This window comes from Trichosurus vulpecula, chromosome 6 (assembly GCF_011100635.1).
Source record: "Trichosurus vulpecula isolate mTriVul1 chromosome 6, mTriVul1.pri, whole genome shotgun sequence".
In the NCBI taxonomy this organism is placed as follows: domain Eukaryota; kingdom Metazoa; phylum Chordata; class Mammalia; order Diprotodontia; family Phalangeridae; genus Trichosurus; species Trichosurus vulpecula.
Window position 1 is genome coordinate 158,252,558 of NC_050578.1, and position 25,426 is coordinate 158,277,983.

General features: G+C 36.8%; 1 protein-coding gene across 20 annotated transcripts in view; it reads right to left on the reverse strand.

Annotated features, from left to right (window-relative positions):
• SPATA18 (spermatogenesis associated 18) overlaps nt 1–25,426 on the reverse strand; it is a 71,948-nt gene that overhangs the window by 22,425 nt on the left and 24,097 nt on the right. For 17 of the 20 annotated variants that reach the window (XM_036764251.1, XM_036764270.1, XM_036764256.1 and 14 more), the window contains 7 exons: nt 24,618–24,752; nt 21,752–21,992; nt 20,803–20,961; nt 20,019–20,194; nt 18,230–18,353; nt 16,518–16,601; nt 14,021–14,066 (listed from right to left, as the gene is read on the reverse strand). In XM_036764251.1, coding sequence (XP_036620146.1) covers nt 14,021–14,066; nt 16,518–16,601; nt 18,230–18,353; nt 20,019–20,194; nt 20,803–20,961; nt 21,752–21,992; nt 24,618–24,752 — 965 coding nt within the window. Of the gene's footprint in view, nt 1–13,160; nt 13,420–13,444; nt 13,628–14,020; nt 14,067–16,517; nt 16,602–18,229; nt 18,354–20,018; nt 20,195–20,802; nt 20,962–21,751; nt 21,993–24,617; nt 24,753–25,426 lie in introns of those variants that run through there. The other 3 variants (XM_036764267.1, XM_036764252.1, XM_036764269.1) reach the window with 3 other exon arrangements.

Genomic DNA, 25,426 nt, shown 5'->3' on the forward strand with positions numbered 1-25,426 from the left:
GATGATGACGATGATGATAATATCTAGTATTTATTTAGTAGTACAATGGAGAAGAGCACTGGACCTTGTCTTAGAGTCAAGAAGACCTGACTTCTAATCCTGCCTCAGATACTTCCTAGCTTCCTTTCCAAGCTGTGTGGCCTCGCACAAGCCACCTAACCTCTATAGGCTTTGGTTTCTCCATCTATAAAATGGGGGTGATCCCTAACCTCATAAGGATTTGGTAATGATAAAATGAAAGAGTATTTGTAAAACACTTAGCAAATATTAAAATTGAATTTTAATGTTACAATATGTGCTATTACTATCATTATTGCCTATTATTTAATATCACTCAACATAGGGCAGCTAGGTGGCACAATAGAGTATCAGTCCTGGAGTCAGTAGGACCTGAGTCCAAACCTGGGCTCAGATATTTGCTGTGTGACCCTGGGAAAGTCACCTAATTCTGCTTGCCTCTGTTTCCTCATCTGTAAAATAAGCTGAAGAAGGAAATACCAAACCACTCCAGTATCTTTGCCAAGAAAACCTCAAATGGGGTCAGAGAGAGACATGACTGAAATGACTGAACTACAACCTCACTCAAAATATTCCAAAAAGAAGGTCCCTGTGGTAAACTACAGTGCCATAGCCAGGCTATACTTAGGAGAATAAAAACAATCTTCATCTAAATCATTGTAACATATTTCTTTCCAACAGGGATTGAAATCAGGCTTTCTCACCCCTGTATGAAAATTGGGCAAAATGATCTATTATTGACTAAGACACTCAATGATCCATATGTGGTCTCCTTTAGCTATATCTCTAGATGTAAAGCAGGAGGGTTGGAAAGTTTGGAGGGAGGGAAGATGAGGAAGAAGACCTTTGAGAAATTTTACGTGGGGAGCTACTGTTTAAATTTATGCTTGTGGCCATTAGCTGAAGATTTATTTCAATTGACTGACCAATTCTACACCATTTTGTCCTTCTATTCATAAGTAAACACTAAAAAAAATAAGAACACAAGGCAAGAGAAGAAATCTACTGTATACCATCTTTCGAGAAATAACTTACTATAACTTTCCACGAAGGAAGATGACCAACTTTTAAAAGGCGGGCCTTGCAATCTGTAATAAATTTCCCTGCTTCACAATAAGATACCAAAAATACCAAAGCCCAGAGGGATCAAAAAAAGAATTTGTATATTGGTGAGGATCAGTCTCCTGGAAATGAGCAAATGAATACCATAAAAATGACAATGAATCAGAGACAATGGAAAGATAGGCACACTAATACATTGCTGGTGGAACTGTGTATTAGTCTAACCATTCTGGAAAGCCATTTGAAATTTTGCTAACAAAGTTATTCAAATATCCTTATCCTTTGATTCAGAGATGCCACTGCTGGATATGAGCCCTCAAGGATATCAGATAAGAAGGTCCCATATACACCAAATTGTTGAATATAGAGAAGCATGGGAAGACCCAATGTGCAGGGAAATAAATAAAACCGGGAAAAAAATATACAGAATGAATGCAAAGAAAGAAAATAACTGAATTAACGCATGTAAAAGTGCTTCATAACCTTAAAGTGCTAGTTATTATAATGAGTAAGCTTGTCCCTAAAGAAGAGTGGAGACAATGTACTTCCCACTCTTCCTTGTAGAGGTGAAGAGCTATGGATGTGGCACATTGCCGGTACTACTGTGAGAGTCCATTGATATACATCCAGACTAGTTTTGCTGAATTGCTTTTCTTGCCCTCTTTTTTGTTTTTTATTATAAATGCTGGCTCGCTAACTAGGAAATGGAGGTGAGGCGATATTGGGAAATGAAAATGTTGCAAAAACAGAAGATATCAGTAAAAACTAAAAATTATTTAAATGCTAATGAGCTATTGCTAATGTTAGTTTCCTAACTGCTACATCTTCTTTCAATCCGTTCTGTACCAGTTTGGTTAGTCCCTGGAGTAACTCCGAAAGGTACTCATTCTGTGAGGATCCTAGAATGTCATAGATGGAAAGGATCTTTTTGTACTATTTCATTTTCCAGGCAAGAAACTAGAATTCCTCAGCTTTTTTAGCCCTACAACCTCTCATGCTCAATTCCAATGTATGTATACTGAATAGAAGCAGCTAATAATCAAAGAAACTCCAAAGATGCTTTAAGGATAGAGTTCTATATTACTTTCAGTACAAGTTTATAGAGCACCACAAGTATTTGCTAAAAAACTGTACATTCCCCAACAACAGGTATGGACTATAGTGGTGGGCTTAAGTCACATTGTTCAGTCATTTTCAGTCATGTCCAACTCTTAGTGACCACATTTGGGGTTTTCTTGGCAAAGATACTGGAGTGGTTTGCCATTTCCTTCTCCAGCTTATTTTACAGATGAGGAAACTGAGGCAGAGTGAAGTGACTTGCCCAGGGTCACACATCTAGTAAGTATCTGAGGCTAGATTTGAACGCAGGAAGATGAGACTGACTTCCTGACTCCAGGCCTGGCAACTCTAACCACTGTGTTATCTAGCTGCCTAGGTCACATATTTAAGGTAAATAATAGATGCTTGGCATAGAAGTAACTCCTAATTCCCTAAAGTGGACAAAGGATGCAAATTCATGAGTAACATGAGGAGGCAGTTAAACACTTCAGGTTTATATTTGTATCCTCCACATTTCATTCCTGGGCCATCTTTTAACAAATGAAATTATCCTCTCAATTTATATGAGACCATCAAACTCACAATTAAACTACATGCTCCAGGAATTTATTTTCTATTTTGAATTTTATTATTTTTTCTTTCCATCTCTTAAGCAGCAGTGCCATCTTCTGGACAAATATGAACATGACTTTTGGTGACAAGAGGACCTTACCAAGAGAGATTCTTTTTCTGCTCACCAAAGTTGATGATTCTTTTGTTGTTGTTGGACATGGGATGAGGGGTTTCACAGGGCGACAGATTCATTCTAATTTCCAGTGCCCACTATTGAAGACTACTGACCATAGTTGAGTTGTATATAAAGTCATTCCCCAATTGATAAATGGTTGAAAGGTATGAACAGGAAGTTTTCAGAAGAAGAAATAAAAGCTATCCATAGTCATATGAAAAAATGCTCTAAACCACTATTAGAGAAATGTACATTAAAACCCTGAGGTACTACTTCACACCTATCAGATTGGCTAAAGATAGAAAAGCAAAATAGAAAATTTTGAAGGGCAAGTAGGAAAATTGGGACATCAATCATTGTTGGTGGAGTTGTGAACTAATCCAGCCATTCTGGAGAACAATTTGGAACTCACCCAAAGTGTTATAAAACTGCATGAATCCTTTGACCCAGAACTACCACTAGTAGGTCTATATCCCAAAGAGGTCAAAGAAAAAAGAAAAGGACCTATATGTACAAAAATATTTATAGCAGCTTTTTGTGGTGGCAAAAATTGGAACTCGAGGGAATGCCCATCAACTGGGGAATGGCAGAACAAGTTGTGATATATGATTATGATGGAATACTACTGTGCTATAAGAAATTATGAAGGGGATATTTTCAGGAAAACCTGGAAAAACACATAACAGATGCGAAATGAAATGAGCAAAACCAGGAGAACATTGTACATGATAATAGCAAGAGTCCAACGATGAACTGTGAATGACTTAGCTATTTTCAGCAATACAATGATCCAAGACAATTCTGAAGGACTTATGAAAAATGCTATCCATCTCTAGAAAGGGAACTGATGAAGTCTGAGTACATATTGAAGCATAATTTTCCCTTTTTTGCAACATAGCTACTATGAAAATGTTTTACATGATCTCATATGTAGAATTGATACATGTCTTGCCTTCTCAATAGGTGGGGGGAGGCAGGAGGGAGAGAATTCAGAACTCAAATAAATGAGTATTTTTAAGAGTTATATGTAAGCTTTTATTTCATAGTATCTCTCTTTTGCTACCAGATGAAGAAAAGCTAAATTCAGGAAGGGAGCTGGCTGATCTTCTGGAAGAATTTAGCATATGTATTCAAATTCACAGCAGGCTCCAGTTTGGACTGTGTCTGTTTTCCTCTCCTATATTAGTTCAGAAGGGACCCATTTTTTGGTAGTGAGACAAGTTACAAAGATAGGACTTTGTGTTTGTTTTTCTAACCCTACAAAAGTCTTATATGTTCTTATATGGAAACTTCAAGCGCTTCACAATGCTGAGGCATTTGGGTTTTTGCTACATAAAGAGAAATAGCCAAGTTATCTCATCTGCATTTAGCTGTGGGTAAAATTCTAGCTAAAGAAGGCTTGTACAGGGGCCCAATATTTGGAGCTTTGATGCAGACTAAAGGAAAGGAAAGTTACTTTCATTGATTTTCCCCTATAGTCTCTAACCCTGGGCACCGATGAAGATGGGGAAGAGGACCCGCAAAAATCATCGGATAACTACTCATTTTTAGTGCACAGGGTTTAGAAACACAAACCAAAGTTAAACTGGCATTATATAACATACTTTTTTTTGCACTTTCCTGAGTTTTTCTTGAGCACAATCTAATGATGAACTACCATGAAGACTCTCCCAAATCTAAAATATCTAGCACCCGTTGGAAATATAGGAAAAGTCATAGGGACTCAATTTATGATTTTATTGATATGCCAGGGCAGATCAGCCCCTTCTCTGCATCTCATGGTCTCAGAGAGCTACCTAGAGCAATGAGAAATTAAGTGACTTGCCCAGAGTTACAGTCAGTATATGTCAAGGGGAGGGGAGTGGGTCTTGAACCTTCTATCCACTCTATTATACTAGGCCAGGGGTGGGGAACCTTCAGCCTTGAAGACACATGTGGCCTTCTAGGTCCTTGGGTGCCACCTTTTGACTGAATCCAGATTAGAACAAAGAGTTTGGATTCAGGCAAACAGCTGTACTTGACGAACAGGAGGGCCACATGTGGCCTTGATGTCACAAGTTCTCCACCCCTGCACTAGGATTATTTGAAAGTAAGACCAAATGACAGGATAACTATTCCTAATGTTCATTTGCATTTATAGTGTGTATATTTAGGTGATGCAGAGGATCTAGCACTGAGCCTGGAGTAAGGAAGACTCGAGTTCAAATCCAGCCTCAGATGCTTGTTAGCTGTGTGACCTTGGGCAAGTCATTTAATTTCTGTATGTCTTTGTTTCCTCAACTATAAAATGGGAGTGATAAGAGCACCTACCTCACAAGGTTATTGTAAGGATTAAATGGAATAACATTGTAAAGCACTTAGCAAAAGGGCCTGGCATGTAGTGTATTTTGTAAATGCTCGCTCCTTTCCCCTATGGTGTAAAAGGAATTTCTAGTAATTTGGGGGGGGGGGGGCACAGTCTAGACTTACAATTTAATGGCTGTGTAGCCACTAATGAGACAAATCAGAAATTCATCTGTAATTTAAGATTACTAGAGTTGCCGAGGGCACTGAGAAGTTTAGGGACTTCCCTAATCACATGGCCAAAATATGTTAGGGGCAAAACTTAAATCCACATCTTTCTGACTTCAAGCTCAACCTTTTGTCCATTGGGCCAGTTTCCTTACAATGTAAATGCAAACCACAGGAAATACGTTCACAAACTCTAACACAGGATCATGCTCAAACATAACATCCTACCAAAAGAAAATGTAAAACTCTAAGAAAGGTAAGAAAATAGCTATTCTGTAACTTTTCTTCTTCTGTTCCTTATTTTATTTCTCTTTATTTTCAGCGATATGCATAGTTATACAGCCTATCACTACATACTTATTACATTATGTACATACATATGTATGTGATTGTTCTCCTTCCACCATGTTCTTGGGTGTGTCATACCTGTAAAAATCTTCATGTTTCAAGTTTTTGTGGCAAGTTATCAAATGTCCCCAAAGCACAGGTCAAATTAACATGCCAAAGTTTTCCATTATGGAAATGAGTGATGGATGGTATAACAAATCCTATAGATGATTTCTTTGCAATGAAGTGTGGAATGAAATTTGGACAAAAATAATTTTGTTTGTAGAGTATATATACAATAATAAGTTGTGGGGATAATTTATGCTGAAGATTTGGTATGTTGTAACATCATGGCCCAAATATATATATTTATTCAGAGATACTGAATGAGGGAGTGAACTGTGTCTTATCTAAATGTCTGTCCTTCCTAGCATCATTTTTTTTTCAAAAAATGTTTTTGATACTTTTTTTCATATATCTTTTGTTTATATCCCTCCTTCCATCCTAGCCAGAGGGCCATCCTTAATAAAGATGAACTTTAAGAAAGAGAGAGACAAAAGCACTTCTACAAACTAATTAACACATCAATGTAGTCTGAATAGAATTATGTCCAGTTCCACATTCAAAGTCTAACATCTCTGAAAACAAGGGAAAAAGATGCAGTCTCCTAATTCTTTTTCAGAGTCAAGGTTAGTCCTTATAACTATATAGCATTGAGTTAAAAAAATTTCTTTGTTCTTTCCATTTACACTGTTGCAGTCATTGTATATATTGTTTTCCTGGTTCTGCTTACTTCACTATGCATCGGTTCATATAAATCTTCCTATGTTTGTCTACATTATATATTCATTAATTTATTCAAGTTCAGTAATAATCTAATTACATTCACGTACCACAATTTGTGCAGCCATTATACAATAGGCAGGTGTCTACTTTGTTTCCAGTTCTTTGCTACTACAAAAAAAATGCCACAATAAATAATTTGGTGTATCTAGGACTTTTTTTTTTTACATTCTTGGAGTATATGCCTACCAGTGGGATCTCTGGGTCAAAAGTTGTGAGCATTTTAGTCACTTTTTAGTAGAATTCAAGAATTTCCAGAATTGGTTCAATTCATAGTTTTAAAAATAGCATATTAATATGCCTTTTCACACCACTTCCAACATTAATTATTCCCACCTTTTGTCATCTTTGTTGAGTATGAGGTGAAACTAGAAAGTTGTTTTAATTTGCTTTTCTCTTATTATTAGTGATTTGAAAGAAATTTTCCTTTGGCTGTTTAAAGTTTGTAATTTTTGGCAGTTTTTTTTAACCTTTTTGCCAATAGACCACTGGAGAATAGCTTTTGGTCTTCTATATTTGTATTAATTTCCTATATGTCTTGAATTTTAGACCTTTACCAGAGATAATAGAGGATATAATTAACAGTGAGTTAAATTTTTGCTAGATCATTTATCTTTCAGTGATTAGCAAATACATAGTAATCTTTCATAGTAATCCTGCTTGTCATAAGCTGCTATTAGATCTCTTCACACTTAAGAGTAAAGGTCCCTATCATTCAGGACCCTCATGAAACTCAGTTCACAATGAAATCAGCAGTTACTTCAAATCTACTTCTGAAAAATGTGGTAAGGTGGGGTAACATAGGGAGGGGAACAGAGGGAAGGATTTCTTATCTTATTGTGAAATGGTCTATGGTCATCTTCAGCTTTTGTACACATAATGAATACAAATTGCATATATTATTGTGTACCACTTCTCTTACCGCACTCAGAAGAAATGTATTGTTACAAACAAATAAACAAAAAACAGATGCAATGTTTTTTCTTTTCTTTTTTTTAATATGCAAAGTCAGGAGGATTTAAAAACAAGCTAAGAGCAGTCTACAGACATGAATTTGTTTTAAAGCTCATAAATTGTAATCAAAAACAGTTGGCTTAGGCAATCCAATGTGTTTATAGATGCCAAGTTGGGCCTTTGGCCTTAGAAACACCACTGTCCAAGAACAAAGTTGCCTAATGAGCATGCAGAGAAAGGACAAGGCTTTTACACCAACCAACTGATAAATGTATGTGTGTGTTTGTGTGTGTATGTGTGTGTGTGTGTGTGTGTGTGTGTGTGTGAGAGAGAGAGAGAGAGAGAGAGAACTGTGACTTAAGTGAAGTGTGTCTTTGGTGCCCTTGCCTCCATGCTCCCTATTATTCACTCTACCCCAAACCCCCACCCCTTTTAGGACTCTCTTCAAATCCAGCTATCAAAACCTACTCTCAGTAAATTGTCTGAAACTCATTCACAGAAAGGTATGAGTGATAACAACAAAATCAATAATGCTGAAAAGCAATAAAGTTTTAAAAGGATCAAACCTTAAAATAAAAGAATGAAGTTTTAAGGGCTGTGGAAGATTTCAAGCATTAGCTTAAAGGAGAATTCTTTTAGACTCTAAGGTCTTCCTGAAGCTAAAAATCTGACTTTCCCCCTTCTTCCCACCCAAAGTCAATTTTCCACTGTGCCAAGATGACCACTTGTTGGAGATGCTTCAGAGAAAGTTTGGACTTAATTACCTCAGAGGTACTTATTGATTCAGTTCCGTACAAAGGCATTTATTAAGTGCCTACTGTGTGCAAGGCACTGTTGTAGATACTGGAGATATGGAACAAAATTTTTAAAAGTACTTCCCTCCAAGGAATTTATATTTTACAGGCAAAAACAACATGCAAGCAGATGAGTAAATGCAAGATAATTTGAGGTGGAAGAGGATACTAAAAAATTAAGGGATCAGAAAGATTTCCCATAGGAAGTGGCATATGAGCCAAGCTTTGAAGATGCCAAGGATTCTAGAAGGCACTGGTGAAGAGTGAGTGCATTCTGGTATGAGGGGACAACCTGTGCTACGGAAGAGAGGTGGAGGTAGAAGGTCAAATCTGAGGAACAGCAAGTAGGCCTTGGATTCTAAGGCCAGTGGTGATGTGAGAGGGCCCTTCCTTGCTCTGATTATTGGGATTCTAGAAAGTGAATACACATTCTTTTTACAATGATATTATAGCGTATTGTCCTCTATTTAGAGAGCATCATTTCATACATATCCATGTTCTCCTAAATATTTTCTTCCACAGTGAAGGCTAAATATTAGTAGTTTGGAGTGGTTTAAAAAACAGAAAGAACACTGGATTTGAAGTCAGGAAATCCTTTTTCATTTTAGAACAATCTTTGCCACTCTGAGCAAGTCTCTCAACCTTTCCAAATCTGTTTCTCCTAAACTATAAAATGAGGGTAATATTAACTGAAACAGCAACATCACAGGATTATTGTGAAGATAAGATTTGATGACGAATGTAAAGCACTATATAAATATTAGTTGCCGTTGTTGTTATAAAAGTACTTCCTAATGGCTATTTTCTGATATTTGACATTCATTAGTTAACTTTAGGAAATCCCCTTCCAAATGGTTCAAAGTGAATTCTGAGATATCAGATCTCAATTTTCAGGCCATTGACCATATCAAACTCTGGCTAAATTCACTGTTCATTGAATGGGTTTGAATCTTGAACTGTGACGGCACTTGCAGAGGGACCTTGAGCGCACCCTGTAGATACAGTGATACAGGAGTACTGTAGAGCTAAAAATGTGTCCTCCACCATTCCCCTTATTTTCTATTCCTCTATGTGTAGAATGCAGTCTAGGTGAGTCACAAAAGACAGCCTAATCTCGGTGTTTTGTGATTGTAGATGATGCAATTATGAAACTTGTATCCTGTCTAAGAGAGAAACCCACCCTCATATGCCTGGCACCCCACCACAAATTGATCCCCAAGTGTCAGAATTCAGAGACGAGAGTTATAATTGCTACAATATAGTTACAACCAGCTTCAAGAGCACTGAACTACTACTACAAACAGCATTTCTAAAATTGACTTCACATCACACTTCAACTCATTTCGGAATTATCACTTCAATCATGACTAATACTGTATTGGAGCATAGCATAAACCCCAATGATCATATTTATTTGCTGCTTACAATATAGAAAGGAATAGTACCAGTTGCAGTTCATTGCCACATTTGCTTTTGTGGTTAGGATGGTGTTTGTATTGACACTCAGTGGATGAAGCAAATTTGTTTTGTGATTTTTCTTTTGGCTGTTAAATAAGACCTTTTGAGATAAAGAGTTATTCTGCTTCACTTTCAGGGTCTCCTCTCACTGGAGGGAGGTTAGTGATTTAGTGCTTTGATATTTGAAGGACAAACACCAATAACAATTTAGAAATCTTGTAATGCAGCACCACTAAAGACAAGGAATATTTGTCACGGAATTTGTCACGGAAAAGCTCATAAACACTTGCTCCTTATTTGTATTTATGAATATCTTAAAATGATGGCTCCTATCAAATGCCCTCTTCTCTCTGTCCCACAGCCAGCAAAAGGCTATTGCCTAAAATGAATGTGATGGTCAGAGAATTTTTCTCTTATTTGGTGAAATAGAAGGTAGAATGTACATTTGGAAAAAATACACCACAGCACTTAATTTTTCTGTGGAGTCCAGTTGTCTCTCATCTTTAACTCCTACTAACTTTATTTTGAGCTTTTTTATACTAAAGAGTAGAGATCCTCACTCAAGAGTTGCTGAAGTACATGAGCAGCAAACTTTTTTGGGGGGAGGCAGAGGCTTTTCATAAACTTCTAATAATATGAAAGTTGCCTTTGGCCCTTGCATTTAATATACATAGGTCTTTCTATTAATGTCTTTATTCTTTCAAAAGACAAATGAGATATCCTCTTTTGTAGCTATAGTGCCCTGACTTCACCTTTCACAAAATCTGTTCCCCTTGTCATGAAAAATCCTAAAGGATAATGGAACTGGTGCTTACAACATAAATAAAGCTATCAAAAGAAAATTTTTTAAAATATGCTGCAAAGTGGGAGGATTGAGAACTTTAATCATGAAATCATGGATAAACTAAATACAGTTTTTGATCAGGGAATTACAAAAATCTCTAGGCTAGAAATGATACGTTGAGATGTGTGAAATCAAATTCAACTACCTGCATTGCAATGCAATCATTTCCAGGTAGCAAAAGCAATGATTTCTGTCTGTTCCAATAATATCAACAATCCCACGCATTCATTTCTTTAGCACTGAGCCCTGACAGAGATAGATTAACTAGAAAGAATCACTAAATCCCAGGTTAGGTCCTGCAAATTTTGGAGCAGATCTTCAAATGTGTAAATGTGTAAAGAGTTCACATTTTTCTTGTTTCTTGGATGTATCTATGATCCATGTAGCTATTCTATTAATTTATATTGCTCAGTCATGTTCCTCAAAACAGAGGTCAGTGCTTTTAGTTCATTCTATAAGCCTGAAATTTCTCAGGACTTCTAAAACTGTTACTTCAGCTGAGAACTGATTAATATTTATTTGGCCCTTGGTTCATGACTTTATTTTCCATATTTCAGTGAAGAGAGCATGCCATTAGGAATAGCTTTTGTTGTTGTTTATCTTAATGGACTGAGTAATAGTTAAAAATTCCTAATAGCACCATGTCGAACATACAAACAGGTTCAATACCAACCACAAGGTCCACGTTTTTATGTGGTCCCAGGAACATTTCACAAAACTTGACTGTGTAAAAAATACATAATATTTAGTGTTCTCATTTGAACACTAACTTGGCATATAATGCAAACTCAACATTTAGGTGATACTTCCAGATGATTCCTGCTACAATTATTAAGGTTCATTAATGTTCAAAATCAAACTAGATCCCAGAGCCTAATAGGAAGTTGATGTGTGAAGAACCTTACTGAAATATGAAAAGATTTGGGGAAAGAACTTCACTACAAAAAACTTGTTTTAACAAAAGCTCAATCTGTCTGAATTGTACTATCACGGGATATTGCCAATGATGCAGAAGCAAACATTCACCCAAACTATAAGAAAAGAGCCTTTCATTTTCACTGTCCCTAAGACGAAGGCATAACAATGGTGAAACAAGAGTAACCTGGTTGAGAATGTCTGCCTGTTTTAGTTATATGGAATTTCTAAGAGTTCTTTGGGAAAACTGTGTTCTGCCAATTCAGTTGTAGCACAGTCCAACAGGACAGAAGATGCATAGAAGAACTAAACTACCAGGGCAGAGTAGTGTAGGTTAATGAATAAGCTCCTGTCTTTTTATGCAATGAAATCTTAAATGAACTATTAGAATGAGAATTATAGAATTGAGATCACTAAGTCTAACTCCTTTGTCTTATAGATGAGTAAAGTGAGGCCCAAAGAGGGCGTTATAGAGGACTTTGCTCCATGAGGGTGGAGCTTGGAGCAGTTGTCCTACCTCTCAACAGTAATAGTCCCTGATTCTTTGACTTGCCATGAGTTATAAAAGTCTTTGGCCAAGCAGAACCCAGTCCTGCTGACCCCACCTCAATATTCTTTCTTCTACAGCATGAGGAAGAAAAAAAAATCAACCTGACACTTAAAGGAACCAGCAAATAACTACAATCGGGACAGAAAAGAATCTCACACCCCTGTCCTCTACCATTTGCTCAGCAAGCTAGAGCTAGCAAGATTTCTCAAAAGGTGTTTTCTTCATCATATTTTTTTTATTTAATGGGCTTAATAAATCCATTTCTTGAGCTGTTGCAACAAGTCCTATGTTCCTCTGTAAACATACATTTGCCCAAATAGCCAAGTATTGCTTGTGCCCAAGGCTGATCCTATAGGCGAAGAGGGTAAAGAATAAAATCAGATCCCAAGGAAGCAACTGCCTAGTAACCTGATTTTTTAAATATGTATTTTTTATTTATTCAGCAAATAAAGGAAAAGCTTACTAGGAGAGAAGAAAACAACTACACCAGATTTTAGGAGCTGGGATGACTCCATTCAAATAAAATTGAGTTTTATGTGTGTTTAAATGGAAATGGTAATGAACACAAATTGAGTAAGTATTGTCAAACTTCAGGTATGCATTTGCACAAAGCAAAGTAATCCCAAAAGATAAAGTAGGGCTGATGAGCACTAATTGACAGATTCCTCTTCTCAACGACAGTCAGGATTTAATAAACAAAGTAATTCTCATGACCTGATACTTATACTTTGGGGTAGAAGGCACAGAAAAGCAGAGTAACAGTATTCCCTCAGTTAAAAACTTTTCACATTTAAAAAAAGATAATTAATTCTAGGAAAAGAATGGAAGTTTCCTAGCCTAAGATAATGCTATCTCCCAAAAGGTAAAACAAAACCAAAAAAGCACCATATGATAACATTGTTTTAAAATTAAAATTAGTCTGTACACATGTGAGTTTATGAATAGACTGTGAAATTAAATGTCTTGTGTTGTTTCACATTGGCTAAACATTGGTTGATCAAATGTTTTTATCTTTCTTTCTATAGTTTGCTAAAATATAGTATGGTATTTAACGATGGAGTCCCTGAAACTATGAAGTAAGCCTTGCATCAAATGAATATGATCATAAACACCTATGCATTTTTATCAAATTAATTGAATTAATTTCTAAAATATACATATAAAGCAATATATCTAAAGTTATCAAAACACACTAAGCCAAAAAAAAATTCAACTCTCCCTTTGGAGTGATACAGAATTGTCATTCACATTATCTTAAGTGAGGTTTGAAGAACTCTTAGAACAGATGGAAGCACCACTGAAGTTGATTTGTCCAGATGTACAGGAGCAAAGAAATACTTCCAGTCAACTTAAAACCCTAGTGGAGAAAAACATACATGGTCAGAGTTGTCACTTCCTTTTCATTTCTTTTAGCATGGCTTGAAATGAAAGAAGAGGAGGCTAAGTTCCTAGCAATAAAACTTTTCTTCTTCTCCCAGAGTAGTGGCCAGACTATCTTTGCTGAACAGTCTTCATTTCTTGGAGAACTTCATGTAGGTCTAGCGGACAAGCAGGATCTTCTGCTCCTGTGTCATTAGTAAACGGTCAAGAGCAGAAGACGCGGGAATAATAATTTCTACTACATTTATTGTATATATATATATATATATAGAACAGTCTACAAAGTGTTTTTACCTACACATCTCATGTGACCCCCCCCCCAAAATTGAGCTCCAAGAGGTTATGTGACTTGTCCCAAGTCCCACAGCTAACAAGGAAGTCAGTGGTGGAGCAAGGACTGGAATCCAAGTTTCCTAAGTTCTAACTCTTAAGATACTACCTACGTCAACCAGGAACATTAGCGTCACTGAGAAATACAACTGGGGTGGGCCACCCATCAAAAAAGACACATTCTGAGGCTGAGAGAACTATGAAGAGTTTATGAAGAACTTAGCTGATCTAGATTACTCTCCACTTACTTGTATTGATATTTCTTGGTGGAGAAGGGCTTCGACTTCTTGATACCTACAAAGCATAGAATGACGACAAAAGGTCAGACTAATGAGACTGAAGCTTATAACAAAGTTGTTGGTTTTTTTCCTAATATCAGATAAATAATGGCTCCATAGCACTTCAGAATTATTCTGACTTATCTATTATATTATATATTATTGTTGTTATATATTATTATATATAATCATTATTCAGAATTATTTTTTGTTGAAGTTCTTTACCAGTTGTAGCTCTTGTTAGATTCTATGGGATAGAAATATATATATGTATATATATATATACATATAGATAGATAGATAGATAGATAGATAGATATAGATATAGATATATTAAACTGGAGACTTAATGTTAGTTAGTTTGTCTTAAATTGAAGCAGGTAGGGGACCCAGAAGATAGAGCAATGGAGTTGGACACAGGAAGACTTGGGTTCAAAGCCTACCTCAGATACTTACTAGTTTTGTGACTCTGTGCAAGTCACTTCTCTGTGTCTCAGTTTCCTTATCCGTAAAATGAGGGTAATAATAGCCCCTACCCTCTTCATGGGGTTGTTATGAAAAATCAAATAAGATAACAGGTAAAGTGCTTCACAAACCTTAAAGCACTACATAAATGTTAGCTATTATATTAAATTGCATATCTGGAACATATATCTGGAACATAAAGCAATTTAATAATAGCCAACATTTATGTGGTGCTTTCAGGTTTGCAAAAGCAAAAAAGACATGTGTCATAAAAGTCATTAAAAAGACTCGTGTCATTAAAAGTACAAATCAGTCTATTTAGATGGTTTTTCCAGGTTCAAATAAATAAGTTAAAGGGGAATTTAGAACTAGGATCTAAGACAACCCAAGATAATGTAATCTCTATTTTATGTAGGATTTTCATTCAAAAATTAGAACAAAAGGTATTAAAATCTAAAGGGGAAGGGGAGTAAATTTGATTGCTTCTAGGCTTATTATAAACTATTCTCTGTAGAACAGTAAACAACAGTATTCCTGTTGATGGCATCACAATCCTCCAAAATACCTGGGAGCAAAATTTCAGTCTTCTCTGACCTTCCCCCCTCCTCCCTCAGTCCCCACCTATGATCAGATGTGAAGCTGTATCAATGCTTGCTCAGCAACATCTCTGACATCCAGCTCCTTTCTCTCCAGGCATGCTACCACTGCCCTAATTTGCCTTTAAACTTCTCACTTAGACTATTTCAATAGCTTCCTAACCGGTCTCCCTCCATTAGTCTCTTCTCCTTCCAATCTATCCTTCATATTACTGCCAAAATAATCTTTCTGTTGCACAGGTTTGAGAAATCATTCTCCTGCTCAAAAACTTTCATGTGTTGCCTAATAAATTCAATGCATACTCCTATGCTGCCCACTTAAGGCTCTGATCCTGGCCTCCACAACGTGCCTCCCAGCTACCCTTCCAACCTTCTTTCCTGCTACTCTCCTTAGTACGTGCTATGTTCCAGACAAACTGTGCTCCTAATTGCTCTTCACTCTTGTCTTGTCCTTTTCCTACCTCTTCTCTGGAACATATGCTCCTCTCTCCTCATTTTCATTTGTTGAAATCATTTTCTCCCTGCAAGACCCAGCTCAAATGCTACCTCCTCCACGAAGCCTTGCTTAATCCTCACAGCTGAAAGTGATCTCTCTCTCCTTATATTTATCATAGCATTTGGTATAAACTGTACCTTTGACCTGCTCCTTTCTCTGCCTTGAATCACAACCTACCTCGTGTATGTGTCTTATCCCTCACCGTGCCTTTATATACAGTAGGCACCTAATAAATGTTTGTTGAATGCCATCCTCTGGTGCTAGAAGAGACCTCAAAGGATCTTCATTTCATAGAAAAGGAAACTCAGGCTCCAGGAAATGAGATGGCTTTCTCTGGGTTATGCAAACAGTGTCAAAAGCAGAACTTGAATATCGATCCTTGGAATCCAGAGTCAGTGCCTCCTGCTGTCCTAGCAATCATCATTCTACTGTAAATGGATATTATATTGATCCAAAGAGAGCTTTCTCCCTAAAATATATGCTGTAACCCTAACAAGAGAACTCTGAAAATATGTATCTCTGTGTATATATATATATTTATACATATACATACACACACATACATAGACATAAGACTGAAAACCACACAAAATTATTATTTAAAAGTGTATTTCACAGTGAAATGTATTATTTTATATTCCTTTCAATTCAAATAAAATGTTTTACTAATTTTTATCAATTTTTTTTGTTCTTTGTCATGAAGAATACAGAATGATAAAAAGTAAAAAAAATAAAGAGTGAGATTATAAGCCCGACTTTTTTCAGGCCAGACGTGGATAAAGTTTGGCCTATACTCAGACCAATATAACTACTGATTTTCCTACGTGGATTGTTAAAGGAATGGAAGTTATTGACTCCTTAAGATAAAAATTTGTTTCATAGAATTTAAGATAATTAGAGTGATAAATACCCCGCTTTTACCCAGGCTACCACGGTGATGGATAGGGCTTAGACTTCGGCTCCTACTTCGGTTGATGTTTCTCACAGATGACCACTGAGTCAAAGGGCAGAAAAGGAAAAGTCACTTGGCTGTGAAAAAGTAACAATACAACTTAATGCTAGCTATGGTAGTGATCTTATTATGACCCTAATAATCTACTACCACTGACTATCAGTATAATTTATACCACTTTTGTTTCCTATAGCTACCAAATACTATATTTAGTAACAGGTTGTAGTGTTTCTCTGATAAAATCCCATTACAAAGAACTCTAAGGGACATCCAATTTCTTTGTGCCAGGAGAATTTTGTTAAAATGGGTCGATTATTAGAAATTATATTCACAGTCTATAACATATGGAAATACAGCTAATTAATAAATAGAAAAGAAATACTTTTGAAAAGAAAAAGGGAGGTGGCGGTATGTATAAACCTTCATCCCACTAATCTCATTTTCCTCAAAGTTCCATATTTTTTCATATGTCATTTTGTTTCAGGAATTAAAAGGGTAGCAAGTTCTGATCTTAGATGTGGGAAAGGTAAGTGGATTTTAAAATTGGTTGCTATTTGAACATGAGGACCATCAAATATCTCTCTAATTCCTTCTGCAATGCAAAATGAGTGCTTGATTACAAGCCAGGAATTGGAAAGAACATTTGTTGTATAGGGTCTTTCAGTATATAAAGTTTATTGCAACCATTTCAACAAAACTTCTTTTCTATTTCTGGCTCACTGAAACATGGAAATGGTTTTACTATCTAGAACCCTTTACTGTAATGATATTCACATAATGGGATTTTACCCATAATGTGCTTCATAAATTCCCTTTAATCATTACAAAATTGAAATTATGCAATAAACTTGTTGGGTTTAATTCTCCCCTTGGTATCCAGAAATACTTCTGGTCATTACCCTCCCCATCCTCCAATTCGAAAGACATAGAAGCAGAGTCTATCCTCTGTGCTCTTATGTAGTGACTAGGAGAACTTTATTCTCCATTACAAAACTGATAATACCTTCCAGGAAGCACAGTGATACAAACAATATGATGGACATTCTATATATCCATACACTCACAACCGCCAATGAAATCCATCAATGTTCTCCCAACCAAACCCCATTTTGGTAACCAAGTGTAAAAGTCATGCACAGCGCAGAATGCTTGTGCATAGGAGGCAATGAATCCATGAGTTACATTAGCTTCAATCCTCACACCATCATCTCCTCCCTAAAAAGGAGGGGGAAAGATTATCAGTTTCATAATTTCTTGGAATTAAGTGACATAAAGATTTGTGCAATATCCTTAAGATTAATTGATAATTTAAAAACGAAATGACTACACAGGGTCTCCATTACAGCATGGGTCAAAGGATTTTGCCTATATTATCTCACAATATTCCTGAGAGGGTGAAGGTAAATATTACTTCTCCCATTTATGGATGGGGAAGTTTACTGCCTAGGAAAACATGGTGAATCAGTGGTGGAGCCAAAGAACAGACTCAGCTGTCTTCTTATCCATTGGACCACACACTTCTTCCCCTTCATGTGAAACCTTTTTAAATGATTGTTTTTGTGAAATTCTTTGCGGAATCAATGGAACATGATTTCTCCGTGTACAAAAAGTGCCAAGAATCTGCGAGGCAAACAGATTTGATGAATTTTGACTCCACAATGGCACCGTACAAAAGCCCCTCTCTTGGTGACAGCTTCTCCCTTCATAATGACAATTTCATTCTCCATCAGAGCAGGCCACACGTGATAGAAGACCAAGGGAGCCGTGAAATCAGAGTCACAGCTGCGGCGATACCTATATTTTAAACACATATATGAGAATTTTATCAGAATGAAAAAAGATAAGCTGAGAATAATGTGAAACTGGAATGAATCCATAATAAATCACCACTAAAGTCACTTCTAGTTTTAACTTCACTTAGAATGTTATATTAACTCTTTGTTGTATCAAATATATAATAGTACTATGTAATAGTTATATTAATGAACTAGATAAAGAAAAGTAAACAACATGAGTAAGTTTTGTACTGCTGGGACCAGATGTGAGGCATTACGTACTGTTAGGTACAATTAATTGGAGCATATTCACAATAGGATGACCAGGATGGTGCACAATCTTTAAAGAATATCTATTGAGAAATAGTTCAAAGAAATGGGTATGTTTAGCTTGAAGAAGAGAAAACTGAGGGAAATAAGATAAAAGTCGCTGACCTCTCCTTAGCTACTGTGTGTTGAACCAGGATCAATGGGTGAAAGTTACAAAGCAGCAGAAAAGTGCTCAGCATACAGAAGAACTTTCTAAAAAACAGGTACATCTAATAGAGTCACGGTCTACTCTGAGCATCACGGAGCTTTCTTTCACTAGATGTGTCTAATCAAAAGTCAGTAATCTTCTGTCAGGGATTCTACCCTGGGAGAAATGTTGGACTACACAGCCTCTGGGAGTCCTTTGTAATTTGAATATTCCATAATTTTATGATTCTAAGAAGGTTGTGGATGATTCTGGGTAGTAAATTCCCCTAAGGAGAGATTTATACAAAAGGAATAAGGTTTAAGATTCAGACGATTGCACTGTTTTGCCTTGCAAAACAAACAAAAGAAAAATTATCTGAAACCTAGATATTGATTGAAGACTAGGAGTAGCAATGATAGCAACTAGAAAACAGATATCATAGGCACAATGAAATCCATCCTTACTGTAACTTGTATTTGGCATAGAGGAGTGCTTATTCTCCCTTTACACGAGCTCTGATCATGTGTGGCTTAGAGAAGCCATTAAGTGTTAGCAAAACCCTAAATACTGAACAAAGCCCTAGAACTGTGATTGACAATTCTGGTTCAGTAACAACTTAAGAGAGATCCCATTTATTGGAGAAGTAAGATTTAAATGTCCAACTGAAATTTTAAAATGTTCAAGACAAAATTAGTTTCTACATTAGTTTCTATTTATTTCAAAGAAAAGCCCATCATAGGAGACTTTTAGGGAGGGAAACTGGAATATCAAACTAAAATAGGTAATTATAGTTTTGGAAAGGTTGGGAATCTTTGCTCTAGATGATACAGTAAATATTCAATAATACAATTGTGTATTTATACATCGCCTTTCTTCTAAGATACTTCAATCAGATACCCATTAATTCACACTATCTCCCAATGAGTTATACTTATACCACAACAATCAAATCCCATTTAATAGAGAAGAAAACTCAATTCAAGGTGAAGTGGTTTATAATAGTATTCATTATCATACTTATTGCTGTAAAAACAGTAATAAGGAGACAGGTCAAGCCTAGGAGTCAATCTATGTCTTTTGACTCCCTTTATCACTGTTCTTTATCCAAAACAACATTTTCCCAAAGTTGGGAGCAGCCTCACATTGGCTCAGAAGCTATGCTCTCATTGACTTATAAAATATTTCTTAGTGTTTTTAGCTTCTATTTCTGTACCTAAGTTTTCTTACTTGGAATCATTAAAAATCTCTCCATCAGCACCAAATGCAATATCTAGGGGAGGATCCAAAGTCTGCATTGCGAATGCAATACAGCATATCTCTTTGATGAAGCAGCTGATAACTATAAAGTCAACTTCAGGTGGAAAAGAAATCTTGGGGTTCACATTCATGGCACGAATCACATCCTGAAAATTAAAAAAATCTTATTCTCATTATGCACTTGTGATCTCCTAAAGCTTTGACATACGTGGGAGAAGAGAAAAATGGGCCACTTTGGTGGGCTATAGTGAAGAGAAAAAGAAAACGCATTTAGAAAAAGAATGGAAATTGTACCTTAACTACTACCTACTCATTTAGCAAGGAACAAAGAAGGAAGGACAGTGACAAACCCAGATCATTCATTGCTAAATGGAGAATACAGATGGGTGGTTTTTTCTTACCATTACCTTTATTTTGCCATCCTCGGTAAGTGCAAGATTTGCCTACACTGGAGATCTTGTTCATAACTTATCTTAAGAATATGAACTATGGTCAACTTAATCCTATAAAACTTCAAAATAAGGAAGCAGAAGTCAATAAATGCCTAGAGCAAACCTATTACTATATATATGTATATATACATACATATATACATAAGTATAGCAATAAATAAAATAGATGTTTACTTCCTCTCTCTTCTAAAACAGAGATATGTTTTAAAAATTAGATAAATTTATGGTTATATAGATTATCTTCTAGCCAACGACATCATGAACATAATATATTCATCAGGTTAAAATTTTCCAGCACTTACGTTAACGCTGCTTTGAACATCATATAAATCAAGATGACAAATTATGTAATCCATGACAATGTCCTCAATAGACTCTGCCCCTATATGACCTGGTGTTAAAGTCTTCCTCACACGTATTTTGAAGTGTCTGAATGCCATCTTAGCTACGTGGAAAGACTCCTGCACATAAAAAAGCCATATATTCCTCTTAGTGAAAGCACTGGTAAGGCAGGGGCTACAAAATAACCATAATCAAAACAAAATACTTTCTTGCTTCCTGTTGACCTAAACCAAGATGTTAAAAAGAAGTTTCAGGAAGGAAAGAAATTTCAGGGGTTTCAAAAAGCCTCTATCCCTGGACCAAAAAGTGCACAATGAAAAGGCTATGAGATTTCATGGATTTCAAGGCAGTTGACAGTAATCGAAAGTCGATATTGTCTGTCAATAATTGCAATATGGTGCACAGGAAGAGGGAAATAAATCATCTAGGTTATAGAAATATTTGCCTAATAGTGGTAGCTGATGTTGTGAACCCAAAGAAGCATCATACTCTTAATAAAGAAAGAATAGGAAATCATGTTGTTCTACCAGTAACTAGCTGTGTAGCTTTGGTCAAACCATTGGATCTTTCTGGGTTTCAGTTTCCTCATTTGTATAATGAATCTGTTGGACTAGATAATACCAGGTTTCTTTAAGAACCAAAAGTCTACAGAATTATATATATATGTGTACATATATAGACACACATGTGCAAATAGGGAGGAAGGGAGAGAGGGAGGGAGGAGGGAGGGAGGGAAGAAGAAAGGGAGGGAGGGAGGAGGGAGGATGGAAGGAAATAAGGAAGAAAGGAAGGAAGGAAAGAATATCTTTGATAAATAAATAATCTAGCCTTTCCAAATACTGTTAGTTAAAACCAACTATATACAAACTGTCAGCAAAGACATTATATCCCACTAATTTTATGTCCTACCACTGTGGCAATATAGATGATCCTCTGCACTGTTTCCATCTTATCAATGTATCTCTTGAGCAAGGTCTGTGCCTCCAGGCGGCCTTGAGCATACGCATCACTGAAACGGGCCAGGAGATTAGCTTTGCGTGAGACAGTGCTCATTCTGTTGGCTAGAGGTGCCAGGGTCATCTCTTTTTGAACGGGACTGGAAGGCCTGCCGCCTTGGGAATCAGGGCTAGGAGACCGGCTCCTGGAGAGTCTACCAGAGAAGAAGCATTAAAAGCATTTGAGAACTCTTAGTCGACAGCACCTTGTGCCCTGGGCACCAACTCCCTCCCCTTACACACAGACCTATAGATTTAGATGTGGAAAGGACCTTAAAGGCCATCTAGTCCAAAATCTTTATTTTAGAGATGAGGAAACTGAGGCCCAGAGAGAAAAAGTGACTTTCCCGACATCACACAGATAGAGGTGGGCTCAGGTCCTCTGACTCTAAATCTGGTACTCTTTCCTGTGTGTCATACTGCCTCTCTACATTTTAAATTATGAATAAGTGTCATAGGTACTGCTTTCTCAGTGTAATCAGGGTCAGACCTACATGGTCACATGCATTTTAATAAGGGTTGAAACAGTTAATAATAGTTTAATAATAACTTTTATATATTTAGATATATATTTAAATAATAACAGTAATGTTAATAATAACAGTTGAAGACAACTGTTTAAGCCAAAGGAGTGATTTTACTTGTTTACATTTCCCAGCACTAGACTAAGGTCAAGACACATTACCCCTATTAAAATACCCTGGAATGTCCCTGAAAACACCATCTCACTGTTAGCATCTGTTGACATCTTGCCATAACTAAGTTTCTAAGTCTGGCTAGCTTGGAAGAAATGGAACCAGAAATAGGTACATGTCTATGTGGGGAAGAAATAGCACGGAAAATCTAAATAATATGGGACAAAGAAGACAATGAGGAACCACAGAAGGGATGAGAATGGGGTTCAGTGAGCCAGGAAAAAGTATAAGGGCACTGGGTATGTAGGGCCAGGAGAAGAATAGAGCTTCTCAAAAAATAAAGACGGTCTAAAGATAAATCTGTCTTAGTTGGGCCTCAGCATGTCCTGTTTACTTGATTTTACTTGAATTCAATACAACAAAAATTTCTTAAATGCTTATTTTATGGCACAAAGCACTGAAGGAAACAAGAAGATAAAGAACCCATCCTTGCCCTTAGCCGGGGGACATGGTGGTGGCAGAAGGAGCACTAGAAGACCTGGTTTGAGCCCCAATGGCTGTAAGAAAGTCACTTATTCTCTCCAAGTCTCAGTTTCCTCATCTGTAAAATCGAGATAATAATATTTGCTTTCCATCTCTCCACATGGTTGTTGTGGGGAAAAGTATTTTGTGAACCTCAAAGCACTATATAAATTAGAGTTGTTATTGTCATTCTTATGGGACATGAGACATGTGAAGTATTTATAATACAAAATAAAATGAGTGCATTAAAGAAGTGCAAACAAGGTATTATGAGAGTTCTGTGGGGGGTAGTTCAATTCTTGTTTGGGAGAGATTGGGGCAGACTTTGTGGAGTGGATGCAGCATGTAATCTACACCTTGAAGGCTAAGGAAAATTTCAACAGGAATAGATGGAGAGAAGTGATGGAGAGGGAAAGGAAGAGCATTCTAGGCAGGAAAAAGGTATGAGCAAAGGCGTAGGGGACAGGAAAACCTGAGATACATTCATGGTTCAGTGAGTATCCTATTTGTCTGGAGTTTGTCTGGAGTGTGGAGGTCATGGACTGAAATTGTATTTGATCCAGCTACAAAAACTGGTTAGTGACAGTCAAAGGCTTTGAATGCTAGGCCAAGGAGTTAAACAACTTTGCCTAAGTTTCTAAATGTAGGAGAAAAGACATAACACAAAGCCAGCGTCAAAAATTGCTCAGATCTAGAAGGATAGGGTCCCTCAAGATGTATGGCCAAAGGGTCATCTTTTTTATAGATTGGGTCTCTAAGGCCCACAAAAAGTCCCCATATATTGCCCAAAGGCCCTTGGACATGGGAACCCACCAGACAAAGGCATTACGAGTTCAGGCTCTCAAGTCTGGCTTCAAGTCACAAGTTTTCACAAAATATAATTATCTGACTCATTCCTTTAGCTTCAATGTTGGCATGAAATTCCCATGGCAGCATTGTGAATATAACTTCCTAGGCTTCCTAAACATACAAGATATATTTTCCCAAGTAGAAAGAAACTCCTGTACACAATTTCTGTCTTTTCATACTTCCCACTGTAATGCCATGGACTACCCTAATACCCCCTTGCCTTGTGGTGCCAGCAAGGCCTAGGACTCAGGTTGGCTAGTGTAAGCACACAGTACAAGCACTGATCTTAGTGCTCCTCTCCCTTTCAGTAGAATGTAAAGACAGACTTTTGTTATCAGTTGTTTGAGTTACATAATACTATAATATTATAAAGACATATTTTTGTTTATGCTTCTCCCCAAAAGCCAGGCAGTCACTATTTTTCTCCCCTTTAGCATCAATTCAAATAAGATGAGGTAACAAAAAGATATTCCATTGACATAATGAAAACAACAAATTTACAGAGTGCTTTAATTTACAAAGCACTTTCCTTCCAACAACCCTGTGAAGTGGGTAGTAATATTATCCCCATTTAATAGAACCTGGCATTCAGAGAGGTTGTAAGTTGCATCAGATCACATGGCAAGTAAATGGAAGCACCAGAACTGAAACCTATGTCTCTTGACTCCAGGTCCTACCATATTTCCATGTTGTCTCTCCAACATTAAAACCTCATCTTGAAATATTTTCCATAATGGAAGAATTTAGAAGCATGTGTCAGACTAGATCACAGACCTGCTCTGGAGAACAGATTTTTCTGCAGACAGGACAGCAATCTCATCCTTCAGAGCCCGAAGTTGTCGTTCATAGTCAGTTAGCATTTCCAAGCTGCGTTGGCGGGACTCGTCCTGGGCTTGAAGAGACTTGAGTCTTAACCACAAAGGAAAAAAAATTCAATGAGCGACAGCATGCATGCTTAGCAGTAGCAGCAGCTCCACTAATCAGACCCCTATTGAATAATAATGATTCTATGACAACGCAGGTGAGCAATGCCAAAGGTAAGAAGTGCAAGGAAACACAGGAGTCAGAATACCATTCCATGTCTATGCCTCAGGATGAATGGATATTTTTTTCTCTACAGAGAATATTCACCTAGATGACTGGCATCAAGTCAGAGGAGTGTAACGCCAACTAGAAGTCCTTATAGAGTAAAGAATATTGCTTTGTTTTGGCTATTCTGCTCTAGGTTGGATCAGCCTTCATTGAATACCACTATGAAAGAGTTTGGTCTCCCGAAGTTTATTGTGAATGTTTATCAAAATCAGTGAAAAGGGGGTCGGAGGAAAAAAGTACACGGTTTTACCCTTGCATAAATTTTAATCTTAGATCTACATTAGGCATAAACTGATAACTATTGAGAGTCTCGTAATTTCTCAACTGAGTTCTTCCTTATCTGGAAAAATACCTTGATCAATTTCAAAGAAGCCATTTTAAAGCCATAACTGCCACAATTCAAGAACAGCAACACAAGAAAGAAATATGTAAAGGGATTGCTTGGGCATTACAATCAGAAAAGTTGGATCAGGCAATGCATGAGACGACAA